The sequence below is a fragment of the Spodoptera frugiperda genome, chromosome 23 (genome assembly GCF_023101765.2).
Source record: "Spodoptera frugiperda isolate SF20-4 chromosome 23, AGI-APGP_CSIRO_Sfru_2.0, whole genome shotgun sequence".
In the NCBI taxonomy this organism is placed as follows: Eukaryota; Metazoa; Arthropoda; class Insecta; order Lepidoptera; family Noctuidae; genus Spodoptera; species Spodoptera frugiperda.
In genome coordinates, this window is record NC_064234.1 from 11,346,477 (window position 1) to 11,369,999 (window position 23,523).

General features: G+C 32.8%; 1 protein-coding gene across 2 annotated transcripts in view; it reads right to left on the reverse strand.

The window, feature by feature from the left end:
• LOC118266983 (nitric oxide synthase-like protein) overlaps positions 1-23,523 on the reverse strand; it is a 127,714-nt gene that overhangs the window by 4,752 nt on the left and 99,439 nt on the right. For both annotated transcript variants that reach the window (XM_050702904.1, XM_035580679.2), the window contains 12 exons: positions 22,801-22,937; positions 21,010-21,172; positions 15,207-15,298; positions 14,740-14,881; positions 12,709-12,848; positions 6,569-6,743; positions 4,708-4,889; positions 961-1,075; positions 606-845; positions 411-515; positions 271-323; positions 81-184 (listed from right to left, as the gene is read on the reverse strand). In XM_050702904.1, the coding sequence (XP_050558861.1) occupies positions 81-184; positions 271-323; positions 411-515; positions 606-845; positions 961-1,075; positions 4,708-4,889; positions 6,569-6,743; positions 12,709-12,848; positions 14,740-14,881; positions 15,207-15,298; positions 21,010-21,172; positions 22,801-22,937 (1,648 nt within the window). The remainder of the gene's footprint in view (positions 1-80; positions 185-270; positions 324-410; positions 516-605; positions 846-960; positions 1,076-4,707; positions 4,890-6,568; positions 6,744-12,708; positions 12,849-14,739; positions 14,882-15,206; positions 15,299-21,009; positions 21,173-22,800; positions 22,938-23,523) is intronic.

Below are 23,523 nucleotides of genomic sequence, written 5' to 3' on the forward strand. Positions count from 1 at the left end.
ATATATAAGTATTTGAGGCTTCATTACTTTTGTCTTAGGTTTTGAATAATATTTGTAATTTCTGGTTTCTATTTTATTACCTTTCAATGACTCCAAGCGGTTTAGTTTCTTAGGATTACCAGACCATCTTTGTATTTCCTGGCTGTTAGCCATTATTAATGACTTCGTTGTTGGCACTTGGTTCCTAAAAAAATATATGAGAATCAACATTTTAATCTGTAACTTATGTTATTGCTATACATTGATTTATTAGCCTATTGATGTACTTACCCTGATCCTTCTTCATCAGCATACAATAGCTCGCATAAATGCTCTCCAAAGGCCTAAAGAATTAAAATATTGTTACGTTTACATCGTCTTTTCTTTACAAAATATTATTTATATACTTATTGTTATGTATGTATACTTACAATGCCATTTTCAGGTGGATCACCATTACCAAACGTTGATGTAACGACCAAGAGCAAAGCTTCATGCTCAATTGATGTTATATCATAATCAGCCATACAATGTACCTAAAATATTTTAAATGTGTATATGCTAAAACAATCCTTATTAAATCAACGATAAGTTACATGTTTATCTAAACTTTAATTGGTACGTACTTGGGCATTAAATGCATGTCCAAAAATGACTCCTAATTCCTTGGCAAACTGCTCAGATTTGCCTGTCTCAGTCGCATACAGAACTGTAGCCTTGATTCTCTTTGACAACGCCCGGCCAAATAGTTTGGAAGTAAACTTGACAGCTCGAGCTATTTGCTTGAAATGGAATTTCCTATTGATTGGCTTCTTGCCGGTTATGGGTTTCGACTTTTGCCACTGATGAGTCTTCCATGCGGGTTCCTGGTCATCAGAAACATATTTTCATCAAAAAATTCCATTAAATCGAAAGCAGTAATTAATTAATTACTTAAAAAACACATCTATACCGTCGGTAATACGGTTGTAAGTTACTGACCTGATATTCATAAGACGGCTTCAAGTAGTACAGCGCCATCTCTTGGTGGAACACGGGAGTGATGGACGCGGACATTGGAGGGACGACCCAAATCCAATCAGATGGGCAACCGGACCTGTTGATATCCGTGACCATTAATTGTACTATTTAGTTCGGTTTAATTGTATTTAGTGGTAACAGGATGTTAATGACCGCAAGTCGAAATCATCTTTAGTTGTATGAGCTGTGCAAAACTAATCGCGATTTCCTTGAACAAATTGGTACGAATAAATCATTGCACAGTCGAGTACTTGTATAGCATTAACTTTATTTAAAGAAAGTTGTCTATCTATACAGTCAAACCACTTTTTAAAAAAAGTCAGAAATATTGTAAAAAGAATGTTGTTTAAAAAGTTGTTCTTATTTTTTTTGTTTTGGTCTGTAAAACTTTACATTACAGACATTAGTCTTACAAAATATTTTTGCGATGAACATTTCTTACTCATTTTCAACAAAACTTTAGTTCGAATAAAACTTATTTTATTTACTCAATTTACTATTGTTATCAACATCTTGTTTATTGTGTATTTTCTCTCACAATTTTAGCTCTTAGCTAAAATACAGTTAAGGACCAAAATGACTTTCCCGATGAAATCGAATTTACGAGTAAGTGAATCATATGGGAGGCACTTTGTATTTTCTATATTAAATAAAGAAAAATGAACACAATACAAAATCTGGTCCTTAAAAGATTTCTAGTAATAAAAATGAAAATAAAATAGATATTTTTATTTTATTATTTCTGACGCGGGAAAGTCATTCAATGACTTCTCCTGCCTTAGTTGGTTTTAATAAATAATTCATTATTAACTACGTTATCATTTGTCTATCTTGCACAATCCATTAGGATTAACATAACAGAGATATAACAAGTTGTTGGTGATTTTATTTAGATTAAATATCGATAGAATAACTCCCACACTTCATTTGGAATTTGCTTCATTAGCTTGTAATCTATGGGTTACATTGATATTGAATAAAGTAACGTACAACGTAGTAATTTAAATTACCTTGGTGTGATAAAACTGCGCCGTAAACTAACTTTTATCCATTAACTATCTTAAGATTAAAATGAACTTTAACAATAGTTCTACTGAATACTCCAAAACTTTGATTAATATAGAGATTTAAGACAGTTATAACTAAAGGTGTGTAGCGTGCATTAGTCTTATTTTTTTCCTTATTCTATACATTTCACCACAGTATAGCATTACACATAATATTTCACCATGGTAACCGCTTAAAATAACAACATCATTTATTCATTTTATTCCCAAAAACGTCCCTAATTTCACGGCAGAATGAAAAACAGCGTGATGTAAATAATTTCGATGCACCGCAGACGACCCTCAAAATGATCACCTAAACTGTTTAACGTAATCATGAGCCGGAGGACGCTCAAATTAAATTAAACTCGATTAGCCCACGAAATAATTGCGGAAATTTACGACATTTCGTTTTGTAACACACTGTACATGATTTAGAAACCGATGCGAAAAACGTTTCAGATGACACCTATATGTATTATATTTTTTTATGTCTTATTATGTGCCTTATAAATTCACAATATACAGAGGGATTTTATTACGTTTCGAGTCTGTTATAACAATGGTTGAAAGGCTAAATGACCTAAGCAATATTTTTAGCGATATTAATTTATAAATACATATTCGGAATCACCGATTTTTTCACCATCGAACGCTGCTTACTCAATATCGCAAAAAACTGTCTCTTAGATCAATTAGCCTCTCAATATGTTTAACGAATTTGAAACGTGACCGCGTTCGGCGCTATACTAAAATGAATATGTAAATATTCAATCAAAATGGAACTTAAACTCCAGTAAAATGTTTGGCAGCTTGTAAAACCGGGAATGCGTTTATTGCTCTGTTACATAGTCGATTTATTGCGTCTATACACAGCTGATGACCATACATTGTATTACATATATCAAAGTACGAATTTAAATGCAATTACGTATTTTAATATCATGAGTTTACTGGCTGCTTGACAGTCTTAATTTATTCCTTAAGTAGATAAGAACTAAACCTCATATTCTACGAATCGGAAAAAATGGTTCGAGTAACAACTGAGATCTTTAAAGCTTCTTTTTGCAACATTAGTTTTTAAGTCACCTCTAAATTCTGGTAGACAACAAGCTTAGTCATTACGATAATAATGATTTAAGTCGTTCACTAACCTGATTTTAACAGAGATATAAAAACTTAGCCCATTTATCGATATCCGAGTGGCCTACCGCAAAAACCGTAGCAGTTTCAAGGAGGATGATATTACATTTTAGACACAGATAAATGTTTTGGGTGACGTCACTGTACAGTCGTGGAGTAAAGTGAAGCTGTAAACCCAAACAATCACACGATAGTTCAAAACAACGGTGTTTACATGTCCTTCTAGCCACATGTAAGCTGCTCAGTACATCTGCAAGGCTCTAGTGTCGACAGCTTAATGACCAAGCGGGTCTGCATGTAATTATGTCTAGTTTTCTCATCCGCAATCTGTGGTATAGTGGTACTACAAGCGGGCGCGACATTGTCGAAACGTTAATAAATTCCGTTGTACGATCGTGTTTGTTAGCGTCATTCGTGTATTACGTCAGAATTGTTTGTTTTATTTGTCGTTGTGTTGTACATATTATTAATATTGACGAAATTGTTTTTTTATTTTTATTTTTTGATGTCATGTCCTACCCACTGCCTGGCACAGAAAGCTCTACGAAGATATGAGTGCAAAAAAATAAATTAGATAGAGATATTTTTTTTGTTTTTAAATTATTTAAATTATCTATGAATTTTATTTAGTGAATATTTAAAATAATTTAGTGAATACGTTTTCCTTAAAATTCTGTATTCTTAAAACTACTTCATTACAAAAACACATCATGTATACAGAATTACTTCTATATAATTGTTATTATTATTTTAAATGACAATCATTAGCTCAATTTTAACTTTGCCCATATCAGTCATTCAAAATGTGGTCAACCGGATTATCCTTGTTTATTTTATCCAGTTTATAAGCACAGTGTGACCACAAAAGTAAAGACAAAAAATATTATTGTTATATAATATGTACTTAAATATAACTTTAATTTAAATTTTAACAGGCACGGTTAGTTTATGATGTTAAAATTTTTGTCAGCAACTGTACTACGATCCTTACTGCGGATAATAGATTTAATTGTATTATTAATGGGAAATTAAACCTCGGTAATGATTTATGTACAAATAAATATGTTAGTTCTTAAAATTGTTACTGAAATACTTCAAAAATGATTCATTCCTTTTCATAACAGACATGTCGTATACCTACTTATCGGTGTTGTGAGAAATGCAATTTGAATTAGACAAAAACTAATTTGCATGTCTGGCCCAGTCATTGTACTTTTTTATTTTACTATGGTCCGATTGTATGAATCAGGGAAATCAAATTTACCGTACCTAGACAGGGACAATAAAAGTCCTTTAATTTTAGCATGAGAAGCGATTATAATTCTTTTTTCAAACCAGCTTATGAGCCGTAGAATTAAAGGACTGGTGTGAGTTTTTTTTTTAATTAACGCGATCGAAACGTTACTGCGTTTAGCCTACTGATTGGTTGATTAATTGGAACAGGCCAATCAGAGCGTCTGAATGTCATAAACATGTAAAACAAACTCGGTAATTAATATGTACATTAATTTTAACTTACCTCAATCGGTTTTCATTGTCAAGATGCTTAATGAAACTCTCCGAAGCGGTGTGATGATCAACGATAGTAGTGTTATGCTGTTGAAAACTATGGAGAACCGCAACGTTGCATTCCACGAGAGCCTTGTCCTTCCATAAATTGATCGGAGTCCGAGTATCCAAGCCCATTTTGTGAGCTACTTTCTGTATAAAAAAGATAACAAAAACTTTTATGTAAAGAGTATATATTACAAGAAAATGTTGATTATCTACAAAATGCCACTGAAAATGTCTAATCTCTTTCATACGCTAAATCCATAAATGAATCATTAAACTTAATTATCATCAATAAAATACAATGGCACATCATTGAGGCAATTGATAAATTAATTATACATGTCATCGAAACCAAATTAATGTAATGAACCGATTTCAATTTAACGCCGACACCTAATTATGTGCTGGGAATGACAAATGGTGTAACTGGCTGTCACATCAGCTCATTTATGATGGTATATTTGAGTGAACTAACAGAATTTCTAAAGCTAAACATTACGAGATCGGCCGGCCGGTAATTAGTCGTCAATCATCCGACCAGAACACAACGTTTTGACCGCATACAACTGCCAACGTTTGTGGTTTGCCATTCAAATACAAACACATGGAAAATCTCGCATACCTACGCAGGTACAATTATCGTTTTACAGCGTGATTCATTACGAATGCTTGTTACAGTTTCGGCAGCCAGTTAATAAGTTAATTATAGATCGATATCTACGCTTCGACGAAATCGATTGTTGTGGAAATTATTTACGATGATGGAATATCTATGACGTTAGGAGGGAATCCCACGTGTTTCCGAGCTGCCATTGTGTGACAGTAGTCCGATTATGAGTCAAGTTTTTATCTATTAATACTTGTAATGACGATCTTATTTGTCTATTGTCGTTCGAACTGGGGAACCCGAACGACAGTAATCGATTTTTTACTAAGATGAATGAATGCGTTTAACCATTTGATTCGTTTATGACCAACTAACAGGATCTGGGGTTCGGTTTAATACAAATACTTTGCTGAACATCCGGGTGAAGTAAAGTACCGTTTTAAGTTTATCGATCGTCGATTATAAAAGGAGTAACCAAGTACTTTGTATAAAAAAGGTTTACAATTGGCACCTATTTGTGCTAGTATTCAGAACGAAATAATCGTAACTTATGACCAACTCAAATTAGCTTCATTTGTGCGTCATTTATTGTTCAAGATTAGACTTTAGACAAAGATGGGTACTATCCATGTTTTATTAAATTATAATTTTGTATAAACCGGTAAAAGCTGAATCTGAACAAAAAAATAAATAATCCACAAAGCTTTCCTGCACTTAGCTCTAATAGCGATTCACTCCCGTGAGGATTTACTAAATAGAGATAGCCTAAAGTTATCTTATGAAAAAATTTCATTATTCATGTTGTACGTTTTAGGCGCCTTTTATTTTTTAATGCTAGTTTCAATGATATACGATAGTGCGTGCTATGTTTATGTTTAGTCATTTGTAGTGGGTAATACAGACCTAAATTATTAACCACACCGTAACAGTACGCTACGAATTATTTTTAATTATGGACTATGGATGATTCGTCAGTATTTTCTTGCATATATTGAAATGAGAATAACAGAAACATAAAGTTGATTCGCGATAAGATGAAAAATATTATTGCTCTAAGTTTCGTGAAGTTTCGGGATTTCTTCTGTGATTAATCCGTTCGGAAATGCCGACCTCATCTTGATTTTTTTTTGTAATATTTTTGACGTTTTGAAAGTCTTCTTTCACAGCCTATTTCGAAATATAAGCATATTAAAAACTATATTAAACAAGTCCTCCTTACCTCCAACAAATTAAGCCGGTTAGTATCGCAGAAGTTCCTGCACCCTATCTCAGTGCTCATGTACCAGCCGTTGAAGGCGCTAGCAGTGAACTCGATGCCGCCGCAGTCAAAACGCATGTTGGAGACAGCTGGTAGAGCGTACCATCGCAGGTTTAAGTCTACAAACCAGTCGTATCTGTAAAAAATAGAGCATGATATGACTAGTATCAATATAACCCCCTTCCCAATCTTCCCAATCCTCGATTCCCCAACAACCCTTAAATTCCTTACACCTAAAAGGCCGGCAAAGCACTTGTAACGCCTCTGGTGTTTCAAGTGTCCATGGGCGGTGGCGATTGCTTACCATCAAGTCATCCGTCTGATAGTTTACCGGCTTATTCCAAAAAATAATGCTAAAAGGGAAGGTTTAAGTGAATAGACGAAAGTGTATCAAAATATTTTCTTCAAAAAAATCTTGAAAAAATATTATCACATCGCAATCTTGTGATTCCATTTTCAATTGCATTTCTGAGTCTCTAGCCAGATGCAACTGAATACCAATATTTGAAAAAGCATTTTTATTTGAAGTCAACGACCTTTAGAAGTTGGTTTCTCGATTAGCGATCGGATTTGTTTGTTGTACTAGCCAGATAAACATGGCTTTTATAATAGCTTTCTAAGTGTATTTAACCGACTATGAATATTGAATCTAAGTCGTAATTGAAATTCAATAAGTTACTAACATTTAATAACAATAATATCGTCTTTTTTTTTAAATATCGGCAACTCATTTTAACAACATTTTAACTGAACATTAATATACATGGAAAATATCCAGTCTCATAGTTCTAATGATGTATATATGTGGTCTTTTCCAATTGATCGGTCACTAGGTTAAATTTATCACGACGTATTATGCTAAGTTTTCTTAGAATTCAATGCTAATTGAAATTTCATTGAATAGTACCTATGAAAATATGTAGAATGGAAAATTTTAGTTTAAAAAATCTGATTCAGAATGTCGTGCTGTTTGATGACTACTTGGGTATTTTTGTCCAAAACATGTTATTTATTTGTATATATTATGTATTTATATATTGTATGTATTTATTTTATTAGAACATTTCAAGTGAAATCTAACCAAAAAATATCCAAACATTATATGAGAGAAAGGAAAAATAATATAGAAGTTACTTTGCCTTGTTTCTCATTCAAAAACAAACGGTAGGAATGCAATGTGTTCTAATAAATCCATTTTCTGTTTTCAGTAAAAGCTTTGAGCAAAACTTCTAAATGTACGAACGTGGAAGTGTACTAATGGTCAAGTCTCGTGCTGTGTCTAGGATTATTGTTCCATTAGGGGGCTAAATGACCTATACTTTTTATTAACGTTTAACGCAAACTATTTCAAAATTAACTATTTATTTATATTTATTATAATAGTTCTAAGTTCGATTGAATTTGGTTCAACTATCCGTTTTGGATTCGTATTTCATGAACCTGGGTTTATAGAACCTACTGAGTAGTTCCAAAGCTAGGAATATCTTTTGTTTTTATACAATTAAACTATTATGAGAGACCTACCTAACTTAGGAGCCGAATACTTGACAAATATTTTTAATGAATACAAATTGAAAGTAATTTAATTGTGTTTATGAATATATTAAAGTTGAAGTACTTAGTGCTTAACTTAGAATTAAAACATTAGTCATAAACAGGTTACCTAAATTACTAATACAATAAATATTAAAATAAAAGAAAACGGTGTCCAGTGAAGGATTAATATAAATCTATCACATTACCACGGCTGTTTATGACACATTAACGCCTGTTAACATTATCAATAGCAATACATTATTGAATACTCTGGATTTATGATCAATAAACGAAGATTGGGGATCACTGGACCACATTTTTACGATAGCAATTTGCGCCGAGCGTTCTTGTGTTTGCAAGACCAATTTTCGACATTATATGCATTCTCAGACCTTTTTATGCTGGTATAAATTCCTGATGGAAAATAAGAAAGACGTGCGTTGCCGTATACATAGTTTTTGTCGTAAATCTGCGACCTTTCCGTGGAATCGAGCTTTTTTTCGGCTGCTAAAGAACAATGTTTAGATTTATAGTTGGGAGTTTTGTTGGCTACTTTCTGTTTCGTTTGTCGGATTTATGTAAGCAGCTTTTTCATATTCTTTGAAGATTTTTATTCTCATGCGCAAAACGTTATGATTTTTTCATACAGGAGAGTAGATAGTACAATCATTTTTTCCATTTCTTAATATTCTATGGAGCAAGCTAGTTACTTTATTCTGGCTACCAATTCAGACTACGACTTTAGAGAATAGTTTTCCCACGCGCACTCTTCTATATTAAACTATGAAATCAGAGGAATCTCGTGCGCAGAATCATTATTTACAAATTCTGTTGTTTTGTATCAGATTATCATACCCAAACAACTGATTTTGTTCTGAACAACAAACATTCAATAAATGAGCGTAAACTGCACCAGCAAATTAAATACCAATATGCCGCGTCTGGCTGTGGGAAATGGGTCACTTAACGCCTCGAACTGCGCGCTAACCAATCTGTCAAAATACAATGTAAAATAGTTCATAATAAACGGAGTCTTTGCAAACATTTTATTATTTATTCTTTGTTATACATATGTCAAACAAACCATTTGTATTCCCTTCGGATTTTTGTTCTTAACTATTCCCCAAATGCTCCATTAGTAAGACGATGTATCACATAATAGTAGCGAAGTATATTATAGCCAAGAACTTCAGTCTTATTGTTTCTATGTATTTTCCCGAACCCATTTAAGTTTTAACTAGTCCTTAGGCTAAACGTTGTGTAAATTGAAATACGTCTATTGTAACTCAAAAGTATTTACATTGTTGTAAAGAGCGTATCGGGCCCATTGTACAAGTTGCTTGTGACAAACTTCACCATGTGGTTTAATGAAACATTTATGCTTACAGTTTCTTAAAAGGGAACGTTTGTAATTAAATTTAGTTGTTTAGTAATTGTAAAACCAATATACGAGTAAGTTATTAATACGCGTCCATCGCGGATCGTCAACCGACGCGACGTTAGCGGGAGACGACGATCGTTGACGGATGTAATAGGGTAGACTACTTTTCCACCAGATATGTGAAATGTAGCTATGCTACAAAGCAGCTTTATAATAGCTAACTGTGATATATGTGACCGTTTCCACTAATACTAAGCTATGTTCCTGTGCATCTTCCCTACTATCGAGTAGGGAAGCCATCCATAGCACGCATCTTTCCATATAAAAAACAAAGCTTAGCTTAGTCCGTTTCCACCAGTGCTATGCTATGTGTACCAATGAATATGATTGGTGGAAACCAAACGCATCCATAGCAACGTAACATAGTACATCTCTGGTGGAAAAGCATCCTTAGCCTGCAACAGTTTTATTTTAGCATCGATTGCTAATTTCAGTTAAAGTTAAAATGCTACTTTATATAATAAAATAAACTTCAATTCGGGTTTTCCTAATGATATATTGACTTTAACATGTTCAAGACATTATGAAAATCATTACATACCTAACTGACTTTTGCACTTAAGGTCGAATACACATTTCGTACTTAATCGAAACAAATATTTGTAAGATCGGAATATTTACTCCGAGTCTAGATGTATGTGAAATTATTTGTATATAAAAGCCCTCTTGGCGAGAATTCTAATGAGAGCAATGAACATGAAACGTTAAATGGTTGACTCAGCAAATAAATGATGTGGAAATAATGTAAGTACGTTCAAATATCATACGTCTCGATATGAATATTTAAAAATTCGTTCATGTCAATAATTACGAGAATTTCTTTTCGTTTGTTTATTTACTTGAATGAATCTTGTGTTGTTTAAAGATCTCATTGGAGCATCAGCTGTGGGGTCTGTTTTTTCTTTTTGGGTTATAAGGGTTCACTTTCTTATATGGGGAGGGTAACCGAAGGCAGATGTTTTAATAATATTGCAAGTGCGTAAAGCATTTTCCGGGTGTGTGAAAACTTTTTGTATATTTTTTGAGAATGTTGCTTACATCCTCGTTGTGTATTTATAAAAAAGGTTGTACTATTTATGGATATCAGTAGTTCCCAACCGGTGGTCCGCAAAGGGCAAAATATTGTACACAAAATAAGAAAGATAGACACCTAATAAAAATATCACGATTATAAATAAATATATGAAATAATACCACGATTAAAGCTCTAATAAAATTAATGTCACAACTAATTTGAATAATCAAAAAGTCACTATTTTTATGAGAACGAACCTCACGACTATAGATATCTCTTTTATGTGAGACCACGTGAAAAATTGAATAGTAATAATAGTGATTCCTAAACTAAAGAAAATGTTAAATAATATGTTGCATCCTGGTAAAAACAGAGTAACTTATTTTGTATATTGTACTGTTCTAGAAAACCTGTTTCTCAAGAAACACCTGCACTATTAAAGGATATCCTTATTCGGTTTCAAGAAACAGTATTGATCAGACAACTTTTGTAAATAAAAAAAACTGATATAATAATAAGGAGTGGATAGAAACTCGAAAGTGAAGATAAAACTTTTATGAATATAGATTAGAACAGGTTACAAGTTCTAGAATTATTAAAAACACGTGATATATTATATTATCAGTCATTGTCAATGTTAGTATTAGTCATATTATATTACATATAATGACTACAAATGAAAGTAATTTACTGTTTATTAAAAAAATATTACTTACCTACGTATTTCTTCATAGATCTGTAGTAATTGGTATTTGTACTCAGTCAAAATTAAATTACCTATGTCAACCTTTCAAAACTGCCAAATGTTCAAAAATAATCTCACTATCATTAATCGTTTTTACGTTGCCTATAATTTCGTATTTTAGTTATTTTTAAGTGCAATTGACACCATATTATTACGTACTAAAGTTAGTATTTCATACAAAATTCATTTGAAATGTATCATATTTGAGATCTCAATAAAAATACCGTACTCAACTAATTATAAAATACCATATATACTCCTCGAACTTTACCCAAGCGATTGAAACATTGCGATATCCTGGTTTATAAAACTCATGATTTACGATATTGTGCCATATTTCCTACGTCATAGTGCACTTGTTTGGCCGAAACGTCACGCGTCGGACGGCAGTCATTTGTCTTTTATTATAAAAATATTCAACACGTTTTTTATCTTAAGTAACACGTTTAAAACAAACTTCTACGAAGATAATATCTAATTAATTCATGTCTGTATTAATGTAGACCATTTAATTATGCGCGTGCTGACTAAAAATAGCTATAAATGTGGGATTTTTCCTTCAATATATCGAAAAGTAATGCACTTATATAAAAAATAATATTAGGTACATATTTTTATATAATACTAGTGGTCGCCTAGTGGCGGAAATTCGACCATATACGATTTAATTTACAATACCACTTAACATACGTTCAAGGATAATTTTTATTTAACGAATTGCTATTAGTTTTGTAAAATTCAATTTAATATATTCCGGCGCATCATGAACAGGAAAACTCTATTCATATGAGACGTGAGAATATCATCGCAATGTCTGTCGATTTTGACGTTTTGTCAAATACAATCAGATACTATGCATGGTAGTGTGTGTAATGTTTAATTTATTGATTTAATGTACTTTGTAAGCAATATTTTTGAAAAATATTAGCGTTCTGCACTTCTCCTACACATAAACTATAAGTGTACCAAATTGTATGCTCCTACGTCCGCGCAATTTTCGTAAAAAGGGGTCCAAAGTTTTTGCATCACGTATTAATATATAGATAAGCCGACCCAGCAAACTTCGTACTTCTTTTTTCTTTTAAACCTTTCCAGGACTTCCACAAATAATTCAAAACCAAAATTAGCCAAATCGGCCCAGCCGTTTTCTAGCTTTAACGAGACTAACGAACAGCAATATTTTTTTATAAATTCGTTTGTATGACACACAAAAGTCTTTTTATCTACCTATGACAGAAAAACACATATTTTATTCGAACCTACGTAATTGATAAAGTTCACATTTTCCCCAAAAAACACTTCACATCATTAAAATAAAAAACAAGGAAAGCAAAACTATAACACTAATCGTAGGTACAACTTACGTGGGGTGGGTCATACGGATCTCCAAGACGAGCTCCCTTGGGATGTCAAAGAAGTCGGGGTCCTTTCCATTAGCGGACAGGACAAGGGGCAAAATGTCCCACGCCGTACGAGGGGGCTTCCAACCCATCTTGATACAAAGCTGCAACAATATTTATCGTATCAACTTAGGTCGCATGTGTACGAGGACACTTAATTAAAAGGGTCCAGGATTGTGATTCATCACCATTGTCTTTTATTGGGTCAATTAGAAATAAAGTGATAGAAATGCACATTTTATTGACCTAATTGTGTTGTGTCGATGACCGGATTCTGAACAGAGGGCGATTTGTTAACGTGCGTTTTTTAACTTCATTTTTTCAAAGTCAAAGTCAAAATTGATGATAAAAATTGATGCATCTTCTTTTTAAAGTTTTTAACAATGAGATTCCCAGGATTTATAACTCTCGGAGGATCAGAATCTCTAATAGGATATTAGCAAAAAGTCTTGAATTCTCTAAAGAAACGAACTCTACATTACATTATTCTTTTTGCAGCATCTTTAAGACTATCTAGACTAATAATTCCCTGAGGATCTCCTTAGGGAATTAGATACATCAAGTGCTACAAAAACTTTAAAGAACTCTTAAGAATTGCCTTATATTAACTAGTTACTTAACAAAAGACGTTTGTAAACATAACAAAGCGAATTACATGACCCAAATAAGCATTGCTATTGTGATTTCCTAAACAAATAGCAAATTATGCAAGACTGCTTCATTCACGTAATCAGTCGTACTAAAATAAACTGAGCCTAACTAAACTCGACGCTAAACAATAGTTGTGTAAACAATGAACTAACTCTAGCTATCCTTAGTACGGAATAGGGATGACGACAAGGTATGGGAATTAAAAACCTATTTAAATAGTCAGTTAGGAGCTTAAATAATACTTATTTACTGAATAAGGGTCTCCAACAAGGAATACACTTAAAGCATACAAAAAAAAAATACAACAAATTAAAAACTATGTGCTTCCTCAATTATATAGGAGACCACATCATGCAAATGCAAATCATGAAAATATACAATATCACGTATTGAATTGTCATACAAGAATAATAATGTTATCGTTTATTTAAACGAACGTTATCGTTCGTTTACCTAAGTAAAGCATAAACTTTAAAAGAGGGATGGGAGCTAGCTACGTCATTCCTAAGTATGAAACGTACCTAGAAGTGGTTTTCCTAAATCGATATATCGCACCTTCAGAATTAAAGTGACTCAACTAAAAAAATAAGATTATGACTTTTATACATCAAACGACTTTTAAACATGTAGGTATTCTATCAACTTATTAAAAATAAACTGACTCTCAAGAATTTTGGATTAAGTCAATTCTAAAGGTGCGATATCGTCAAAAGTTTTTCCTTCCGTGAGAAAATAAAAACTAAATAATCGAGTCGTCATCCCTATTTTTAGTAGTGTTTGTAGCAGGTGCTCCAAAACGAGATATGTCAGCTACCGAATGATTTATTTGTATTGGATGCAATAACTGAATATTTTTCAATGACCATCAATCCTGTGATACGATCTAGTGTAAAATTTTATTGTGAAGAGAAATAACTATTTAAATTCATTCAGCTGTTAAAATAAATGGGATTTTGTTTCTGAAACTTCGTTCAAACTAATTCTATTGTTTCTAACTAAACCCAGGTATATCATAGCAAATATTCATGTCAAACTTTGTCTGTATAAATCATAATTTTATCATTATGTTTGTATTACAACTGTCGTTAGTCGGCCTACTCACGTAATTATTTGACGAGGAACTCAAATAGTTTCAAGTCATGCTAAAGGCTCATATTCATGAGCAGCATTCCGCGACACACAACGCGGCGACTGTCACGCTGCTACTGTAGTAGCCAAATAATTACGTGAATAAGCCGAAAAACATATATATTTGATTTTATTATTATTGAGTTATTTTTTCTGATAAACTGAATCTCTTTCAATTCTCAATATGGTGATGAAAATGTGTATTATGTTACTTACCTCAGTAAATTCAACATGCATGGGATCTCCGAGTATAGAGCCATCTGGTTGCTTGTACCCAGCGTAGCTGATGAGCTGAGTGTTCCATATTCTGTAGTCATGCTGTCCATCTGTACGCTGAGGGAACACTGTTATCGCCGACCTGTTTCGTAAAGAAATGATGGTTGATAAAATATCAAAAAAAAAATGTATTAGTTAGTCTAAATAGGCTACTGATTCAATCACCGTTTATATAATTGCTAGTTCTATACATAACGTATGTTAGACTAGATAAGTATTCTACATAAAGTTTGAGTTATATAGTGAAATATAATACAAAAAAAAAAATCTAAACATGTCTGGATGTAAACCAACAAAACCAACACAATGAAGCAAGAAAGAATGGAAAAGCAATTTATTTTGAATAGAATAATAGAGAGTTATGCAATAAAAACTGAAATGAAAATCCGTGCAAATGAAATTCTCACCTAATATTTCCTTTGTTGGTGCTGTACTTGATGTGATTGCATATCGCTTCGAACATGCCGCTCGTAGTTGTCACTTGCCGACAATCGAATACCTGTTGCACACACACGATTAATACTCTAGGTACTATCGCATAAAATGTTGGTGTACAGGGTTAATAATACTACCTTTTACGTTTGTTTACAGGACAAAATAATTTGTTAATCTACAATTATTATATGAAATGGTTTTAATGGCAATAAACATGTGTATTTTACTTTTACCAATAAAATTATTTAGGCACATAATATATAGGTATTAGAGTTTGACAAATTGGTGAACCGGTGTACTGGTGTCTGTTCATAATAATACATGAAAACTTAAAAATAAACTAGTTTCGTTGAATTCGTACGGTAATACCATTTCAAATCTTGGTAATACCTACTTAAAGTTTACAACTCAGCCGACTAAAATACAACTTATAATTAAAAAAGTACAAGATGAAATAAAAATGATGATGTTTATAAGTATTATTATCCTCAACAACTCGGAAGGATAAATAACGATTTATCAAATTAATGAGATTTGCTAAGGTTTTTCGGAGAAACACACACCTAATGGTTCTTTCGCACGTCTGAGTTACAAACAAAAATATTTTACATAACTAAAATTGAAGGAAGCGAGATCTCCTACCAGTCACAAATAGATTTCTACGACTGTACCTACACATACAAAGGCCACCTTTTGTGATAGTCCACCGGACACTGGAATGTTATTCAGTATTCTGAGCCAATAAAACGTAGATCTAAGTTATTTTTTCCCTTTTCCATGTAATATTAGCTTTATTAAAACGACTGAGCAATGTAAACCACTTTTGCTTACAAGCTGGCTTTGAAATCATAGATTTAATGCCAAGATTTATCTGTGAAAGTAAAACCCTTTATCTGTGAGTATTGTACCTGTAGGTACCGACATTTATTGTGAAAAAACAATAAAACGTACGACATCTTTCAAGTAATTTTATCTAGTAGTTTCTTTGACATTTTAGCAGGTATAATACTTGAGTCGTCGGTAATAATATCAACCAACTGGAACATATATCACTAATACGTATTATAATTTAAATAATAAAAATGCATCTTGCATAGATAACCTTTTAATGAATTCATTAGGTGACTTAAAATAGAAATACTGGTCATAAATTCCATCTGTAGTAGCAAAATCCATCGTTAAATAGATTTATTGAGAAGTATCGAGAATGGCTAAGCACTCAATCCGTACAATTTAATCGACATCCCAAAATTCGGTAAGAAAATCCAAATTCATTGAAGCAAATTCTTTTCTTAATTTGTCAAGCTTTGAAGGTATTCGTTAAAATCTCATCGGGGTGTCGAATCAGATAGATAAACGTAAAGCAAAGTGGTAGGCAATCGTCGCATCGCTCACTGTCGCATTAGCAGGTCGAGTGCTAACGAGAGCTCGCGATACGCCGCGGAGAGGGCGCCGCGTATTCCGTAATATTGGATAATATTTATTGCGAAAAAAACGTCGATCTATATTTTAAGTCTTATTGTTTTCAATAACCTTAAGCAGTATAGTTAAACGACATTTTGAATTTTAATTCATAGAAGAGTTGTTAATGAAGTTAAACAAAGATAACACCGAAGATAAAATAATTAACTACCTATATTCAAAGAATAAAATTGAATGACACAACATCATCATGATTATTTTGTCTTCTAACAAGTAAATCAGTGTTTACTTACTTTGACAATATTATCATGATATATAAGTATACCACAATTTCACACGAAACCTAGTACTTGGAATTTGGGAATCGAAAATCGCATTGGCCGCTTGCTCTAACCAAAATACCCTAATCTCTGTAGCCTGTAGCCACGTGAAGTATTTCAATAATGTTCGTATCGTAAGGGCGAGGATCCGTGTACTATCCGATGTCTGACCACAGTATCTTGCAATTTGAATTATTGTCTTCCACTAAGAAAGGCTTATCGATCGAGGTGAAATACCTAGGAACATTTAGGTGATAATGTTTTCACAATCTTCTGAAAAATCAACCTGTTCGAGAACAGACTCTGCTCATGTCTATGTTCTTTTTTTAGTGCAATCTTTGTAACCACACTGACGACTAAGTTTTTTAATCAATTTGTTGGCAATCTGACTGCACGGTTGGTGCGCGTTGGTGGATGGGCAACCAGCTGTCGCTCAACGTGTAGCGTGTTCCATTACCACATGGAACAACTCTTTGTGGGATCTACAAATTGTTGTTTTGGGCTTGACTGTCATGTGTATGTGAACTTGTACGTTTCTTAACGCACCCACGACACAGGAGAAAATCCTAACGTGACGTTTTTATTTTAAACCAAAAGTTTTCAATGTTAAAAGATTCCAACAAGCCTTAATTGCCAAGGTGCCAAAATTACATTAGGTGATCCTCACTCGTAATCGTTTACGTCCTCATCCAAATAAATTAGGACAAATTAAATTGTGAGAATCCATTTCAAAGTACCTAAACACGTAATACATACGACATTCTATCTCAATCTAATGTAAAGATACTTAACACAAATTAAACAAGAATCTTCGTTTATTTTTAAAACTGTCAACGTTATGATTAATCGGTGATTATGACTCAGGATTCCAACGTATTGATAAATTAAAAATAGATTTTGCGCATCACTGAATTCTCTTGAGTTTACAAACTTTAACCCATTAGTCTATCAAGCAAAAAATGCTGATATCATTAAATACATTAAAAACGTTATCCGGGATAAGAAAACATTACTTTGACAAGTAACAATGAATCGTTATCTTTCGTGTTTTGAGATAATTCTATTGTTTTCAAGCAGAAAAGCAAGCCAGGCCACGCTAGCATGCATGATTTTGTGGACCACAATTTTCATTATCATTTTTATAATAACTATCGTGAAACATACACATAAATTAACTAAAAATCTCGGTTTATTCACGTAAATGAATTGTCATGTCATGTCATGATAATTTTAAGCTCTACTACTTTCGAGTCACAGACGGACTCTTGATTATGAGTAGTGTGCGCAGACGCGATGAGGACGTCGCGTCACCTACTGAAACTAGTAGAGCTTTTCTTCATTAATTTACGTGAGTAAACGGTGATTTTAGTTAAATTTTAGTATCATATCGGTAATTCCACAATAAAATGCAAATCAAGTTTAAAACCTAACACACCACAGACCACAAACTTTCAGAATAGTCCCTCAAGACCGCGAGTCTATAATCAAATCGTTCGTCCCGATTAACCGAAGCAATCTGTTTAAGCCGCGTAATTACAAAACGTACTTGCTAACATCATAGGGATTTAGCACTCGGGTCTGGTAATGCCGATTTAAGTCACCCTCATCCTTCGCTAACCGACAGAGAGTGAATGGAAATGAACGAATGAATTAAAGTCGTTACGACGCGACGGCGACGTCTGCTAGCGGTTCTAATTACAAAAATATTGAGAGCTTATACCCTGTTTTTTTTTTTGGATGAGACAAAAATTTGTATTTTGTTTTGTTGCTATATTTTTGTCTCATGAAAAAGCTAGCATAATGTGGTTTAAATGAACACATAAGTAAACATAACATAAAAGACTTTAGAATCATACTAATAATTATTATAAATGTGAAAATTTGTTTGTTTAGATGTTTGTTGAAACTACTGAACGGACTTGATGACGACATTTGATATTCAGTCAGGGCTAAACCTATATTTTATTTATATTTGAGTTGACATGGGTGACATAGAATACTTTATATCCCACAGAAACACAAGTGAAGCCGCTGGCAGAGGCTAATTTTAATACAAAGCAACAAAAACTTTCTCAAACAAAATTATATCTTAACCATTTACATTATAAAATGAGGTAGCTCTTGTAACTAGTTTTTCAAGACAATGAAGTTGCTACATTACTGGGTTGTGTTCTGAGGAGGCTTGGAACAATTATCATCATAATGTTATTCTTAGTTGAAACAAACAGACAGCTAATTGTACTCTTTCACAGCTCTATAGGCATTGTAAGTAAATGTCTGAGAGTATGTACGAAATAGAAGTCTTTTAAAATGAGTATTTGCTTTAAGCTTATTAGTATTTATATTAGGTAATATTTAGCTTAGTATAATCAAATTCTTAATTGATTTTATATGTAAATTTTCTAGCCAAAAACACTTAACATGGACGTCTTCAAATATATTGATGTCTTAATTAACAAACTTCTAAAACGAAGTGAAAATAATTAGTAAATGTCTATGAAATTTTAATTCCTATAATTTTAATAGCAACCTTGTATTGGAAGAGCCCTTGGCGCTTGAGACCTTTAGCTGAAACTTGGAGAAAGCCTCACAGGAAACTAGTCGTTAATTGCCTACACTTTTTTTTCTATTACTGTGCAAAATGGGAGTTTTCTCATTAGAGTCAGCAAATTCATTTAGTTCCAGTTTTTCTTGCAGTTCACTAAAGACGATTCTAGAAGAAGCAGTGTAATTTAATCTAGTAGCTAGTTTTGTTCCTTGAGAATAAAAATGTGAAAGTTATAGAGAACAGTGTCACTATTATTTTATTTCATTCATAAGATTTTTGTTCGATAGTTCATTAAGTTAAAAAATATTTAAAGAGCTTTACGATTAGTGCAACCTGATCGAAAATTAAACCAAAGTGACAACCAAAGAGAACATTAAAATTAAATCAACGATGTATCTTACCTAGTTTTTAGTCATTTTTGTGTCTGCCAATCATCCTTGTTATTTTATCGCATATTTTACTAAGACATACAATAAATCATACGAAAAAACTAAACTTCAACTCTCATAAAAAATAAATAAAGACAACAGATTAGAGAGATCAAAGTTTTTAAAACTGCAATTAACAAATACGATAAGCAGAACTCCACTAAAAACTTCTTTCACACTCTCATTAAGTAATTTGCTACTGCAAAAGAAATTCAGTTGTCTAAAAACGGCTAGTCAGCGACACTTCATTACAGTTTTTCTCTCGGAACAAATAACGAAGTGAAACGTTCAAACAACACTTAACGATAACATTATATTTATTGCAACTTGAGACAGCTAACAAAACCTAAAGAGAACGAAGATAATTTCCTACTTATGTTATAAAATTCTACGTAACTATTGTTTGTTAATTCTACATTGATTGTTTAAACTAAGATATTGCATGAATTTTCTAGGGATCAGTCTATTAATCTACAATTGTTGCGATATATGACAAGTGATAGATGACAGAAGTCGCATATAGACAATCGACAAATAAGTCAAAGGATGACTTAATAAATCCTACATCGAAAATGTTACATATTTGCATGCTAATTAATAAACATGGTTACAAAATCCCAGCACTGTTACACTACACTACGTTCTCCCGTACTACACTACGCTAACATTAGTTAGACGTGTATAAGATGTAACATTTTTTTATGAATTACGTTATACACGGCTAACTTGCCTTAAATCAAAAAATAGAAATAATTAAGGAAATATAAATATGAGATATTACAATGAATAAATTAAATATTAAGCATACCAAATTTCAAAAAAGTATCTTAATTAATGTAAAAGTTATCACGTTTTTCCCTTTAAACGCCTCTACTGTAAAGTACGCTTTTTTGAGTTAGCGTAATATAAATTGCTGGTGTCGAAATATGGCAGAACTATGATATTGTTAATCTACCACCTTTCTATGTACTACACATATTTGAAAATAAATACTATTCTATTTTATTAATCTTCACCCTCCACACAACATAAACACGTAGTAAATTATACAACATACCTGTAACTTGGACCACTGGATTCTGCCAATGCATCGTGTAGCGTTCCTCCAAGCTAGTTTGGCACCAAACACCAGCTCAGTGGACGTCAGTTGGTATGTGCCAGTCTTCGCCACCTCCTCTTGCACTGCCTTCCAGCGAGCCTCGTGAGCTGGGGTGTTGGCTCTGCAAAATAAATAGTGATGAATATACGTCCTTTTTCCGACTATTTAATATTAGACATTACTATTTAGTTTTTTTAAATGCAGTCTAAAAGGTCATTACATAAATTTTATGACTAGAGCGTAAACAAATATAAATAGCATGTTTTACGTTATAAAGAAGAGATCTTACTCATGTCCGGTAAAGTGATATAATGAAGTTAGCTTTTTCCATACAGAATGAAAACGTACTTCATGCATGTTTATTATAAAATCGATTATGTAAGTCTAATACGTAAGTCTTAGATAATAATACTTAGACTTACTTACATAATTATTAATCATAAGTCTTTGGTATTGGAAACGGCAGCTAAGAAGACATTAATTTACAAACATAGGTTTTTTTATGGGGGAAAAATCAGCCAATGACTTCTCCTGCCTTGGGTGAGGCGAGAAAGAATGTCAGACTCTTACTGATTAAAAACCACCCCGTTCCTATTCCTACTCTTCGAGCTAGAATCCGCTAAATAGTCCGCAGCTCCAGGTCGAGCAACAGCCCTACTGAGCCCTATATGTGGTGGTCTGATAGCTCTTGGGCTTTACTTAACTGAATTTAATATTTTTGACTCCAAACAATTCAAATTCGTATAACAGCCATAGTATACAGTAACCCAAATATCTGAATCTCGACTTTCTGTACATAAACTTTATGGGGTGAATAAAAACTTTAGTTACGCTCGATCCCTTCGAAGAATTTATTGCAAATAATAGTTCAAGTTCATCAAGGTCTTACAAAATAACTAGCTAGAAATATTCCAAGTCTATTAGTCGACAAAGAAAATTAAATAATGTAGTTTCTACTCTTTTGTGCTCTAAGAAAATTCGGTTTCTCTCAAGCGAAATGTAATTCAAGAATGCATTCATTAAAGCAAAAATACCACGTTCTTAGAAGCAAGAATCTTATTCAAACAAAGAGAATTGTCTAAGTCACTTTCTTGGCTAGTGTCAACGTTTGAAAAATTATGGAATTTTCTCCCACTCAAGGCGCAGAAAGAAATAAAGATTGTTAGGTGTCAAAACAAGTCCTTATGGATGGTTTTGTACTCTCGGCGTTTTATTAGCGTAATATTCGTGTGGGACAAAAGTTATTTTTTAAGATTACGTACTTATTATAATATTTTTGTTTGTGGAAATTAATGGTATTAATTTCCACATGCTTCTGTTAGAATTTAGTTAGCTTTTCTTTGTTGGGTTGAGTTTGTTCGTGTTTATTTATTGAGAGAACGTTATACTCAATGGCAAATGAGTTTAATATTCTTATTGTTTCTTTGCTTTCTGTGTTAGAGAACGCAACAAACGGTGCAACTAAAATTAATTCAATACAACTAGTCCATCCCTTGGAAGTATTGGTTGAGTCCGTATTTACTCATACGAATTAACAGCTAATTAAAAAAAAAATTAAGACAGATTATAATACATATTTCAGAATACTTTATACAAAAAAAAATATAGAAATCAAAAATCCGATAATATTTCACCCGACTCGGGAACCAACGACAGTGCGTTGTTACTGTTAGAAACTCATCAAATGTACACAGTCTAATTAATTAGGGACTAACTAACATTTACGAAAGTGACATAAGTTCACCTTACCTGCGTATAGACGCGAAGTACTGTCCCAGAAAGTCCTTGGCATCGACTAGGACTTCCTCGGGTCCTCTTGGCACATCCCCGCGGCCAGGGATGCCCATTATACTGCCAAGACACGTCCTTTCGCTGCATAGCGTCGTCTGTGGACAAATTACTACAAATTAGTATAATTTTTAACAAAACTATTTAGCAAAACAGTAGCAGCGCGACAATCGCTGCATCGTGTGTCGCGGAATGCTGCTCATTAATATGATGCCTCTAGTATGGCTTGAAACTAGTCCAGTTCCTCGTCAAACAGTTACGTGAGTAAGCCGATAAGATAATAATTAAAACGATTCAGTTTTTAGGTTATACTGTGGTCCATCATGGCAAGACAAAAATTAACAAATATTTTTTTTATAGAAATCTTCATAATTTCTAAAATAAATATTTAAGTAAGTTTGTAAAATTATTTACAATCGCGAAAGACTTCGGCGCTAAAACAAAAATGACAATCAATAATTCTATTAATTTTAAAATAAGAATACATAAATGCACTCCAGCCAGTAATGTTTTTTCGTCTAATCAGCCAGTATAAAGTTTCAAAACGGCATTAAGTAAATCCTTTTTAGTGCGAGTCACAGATGAAAATTGTATTTTATTTTTGTTGTTTAATTTGTTTTCAACGATTTAAATAAAATATTCTTGCAAACATTTACTAACCTATTACAATCCTATAGTTATATT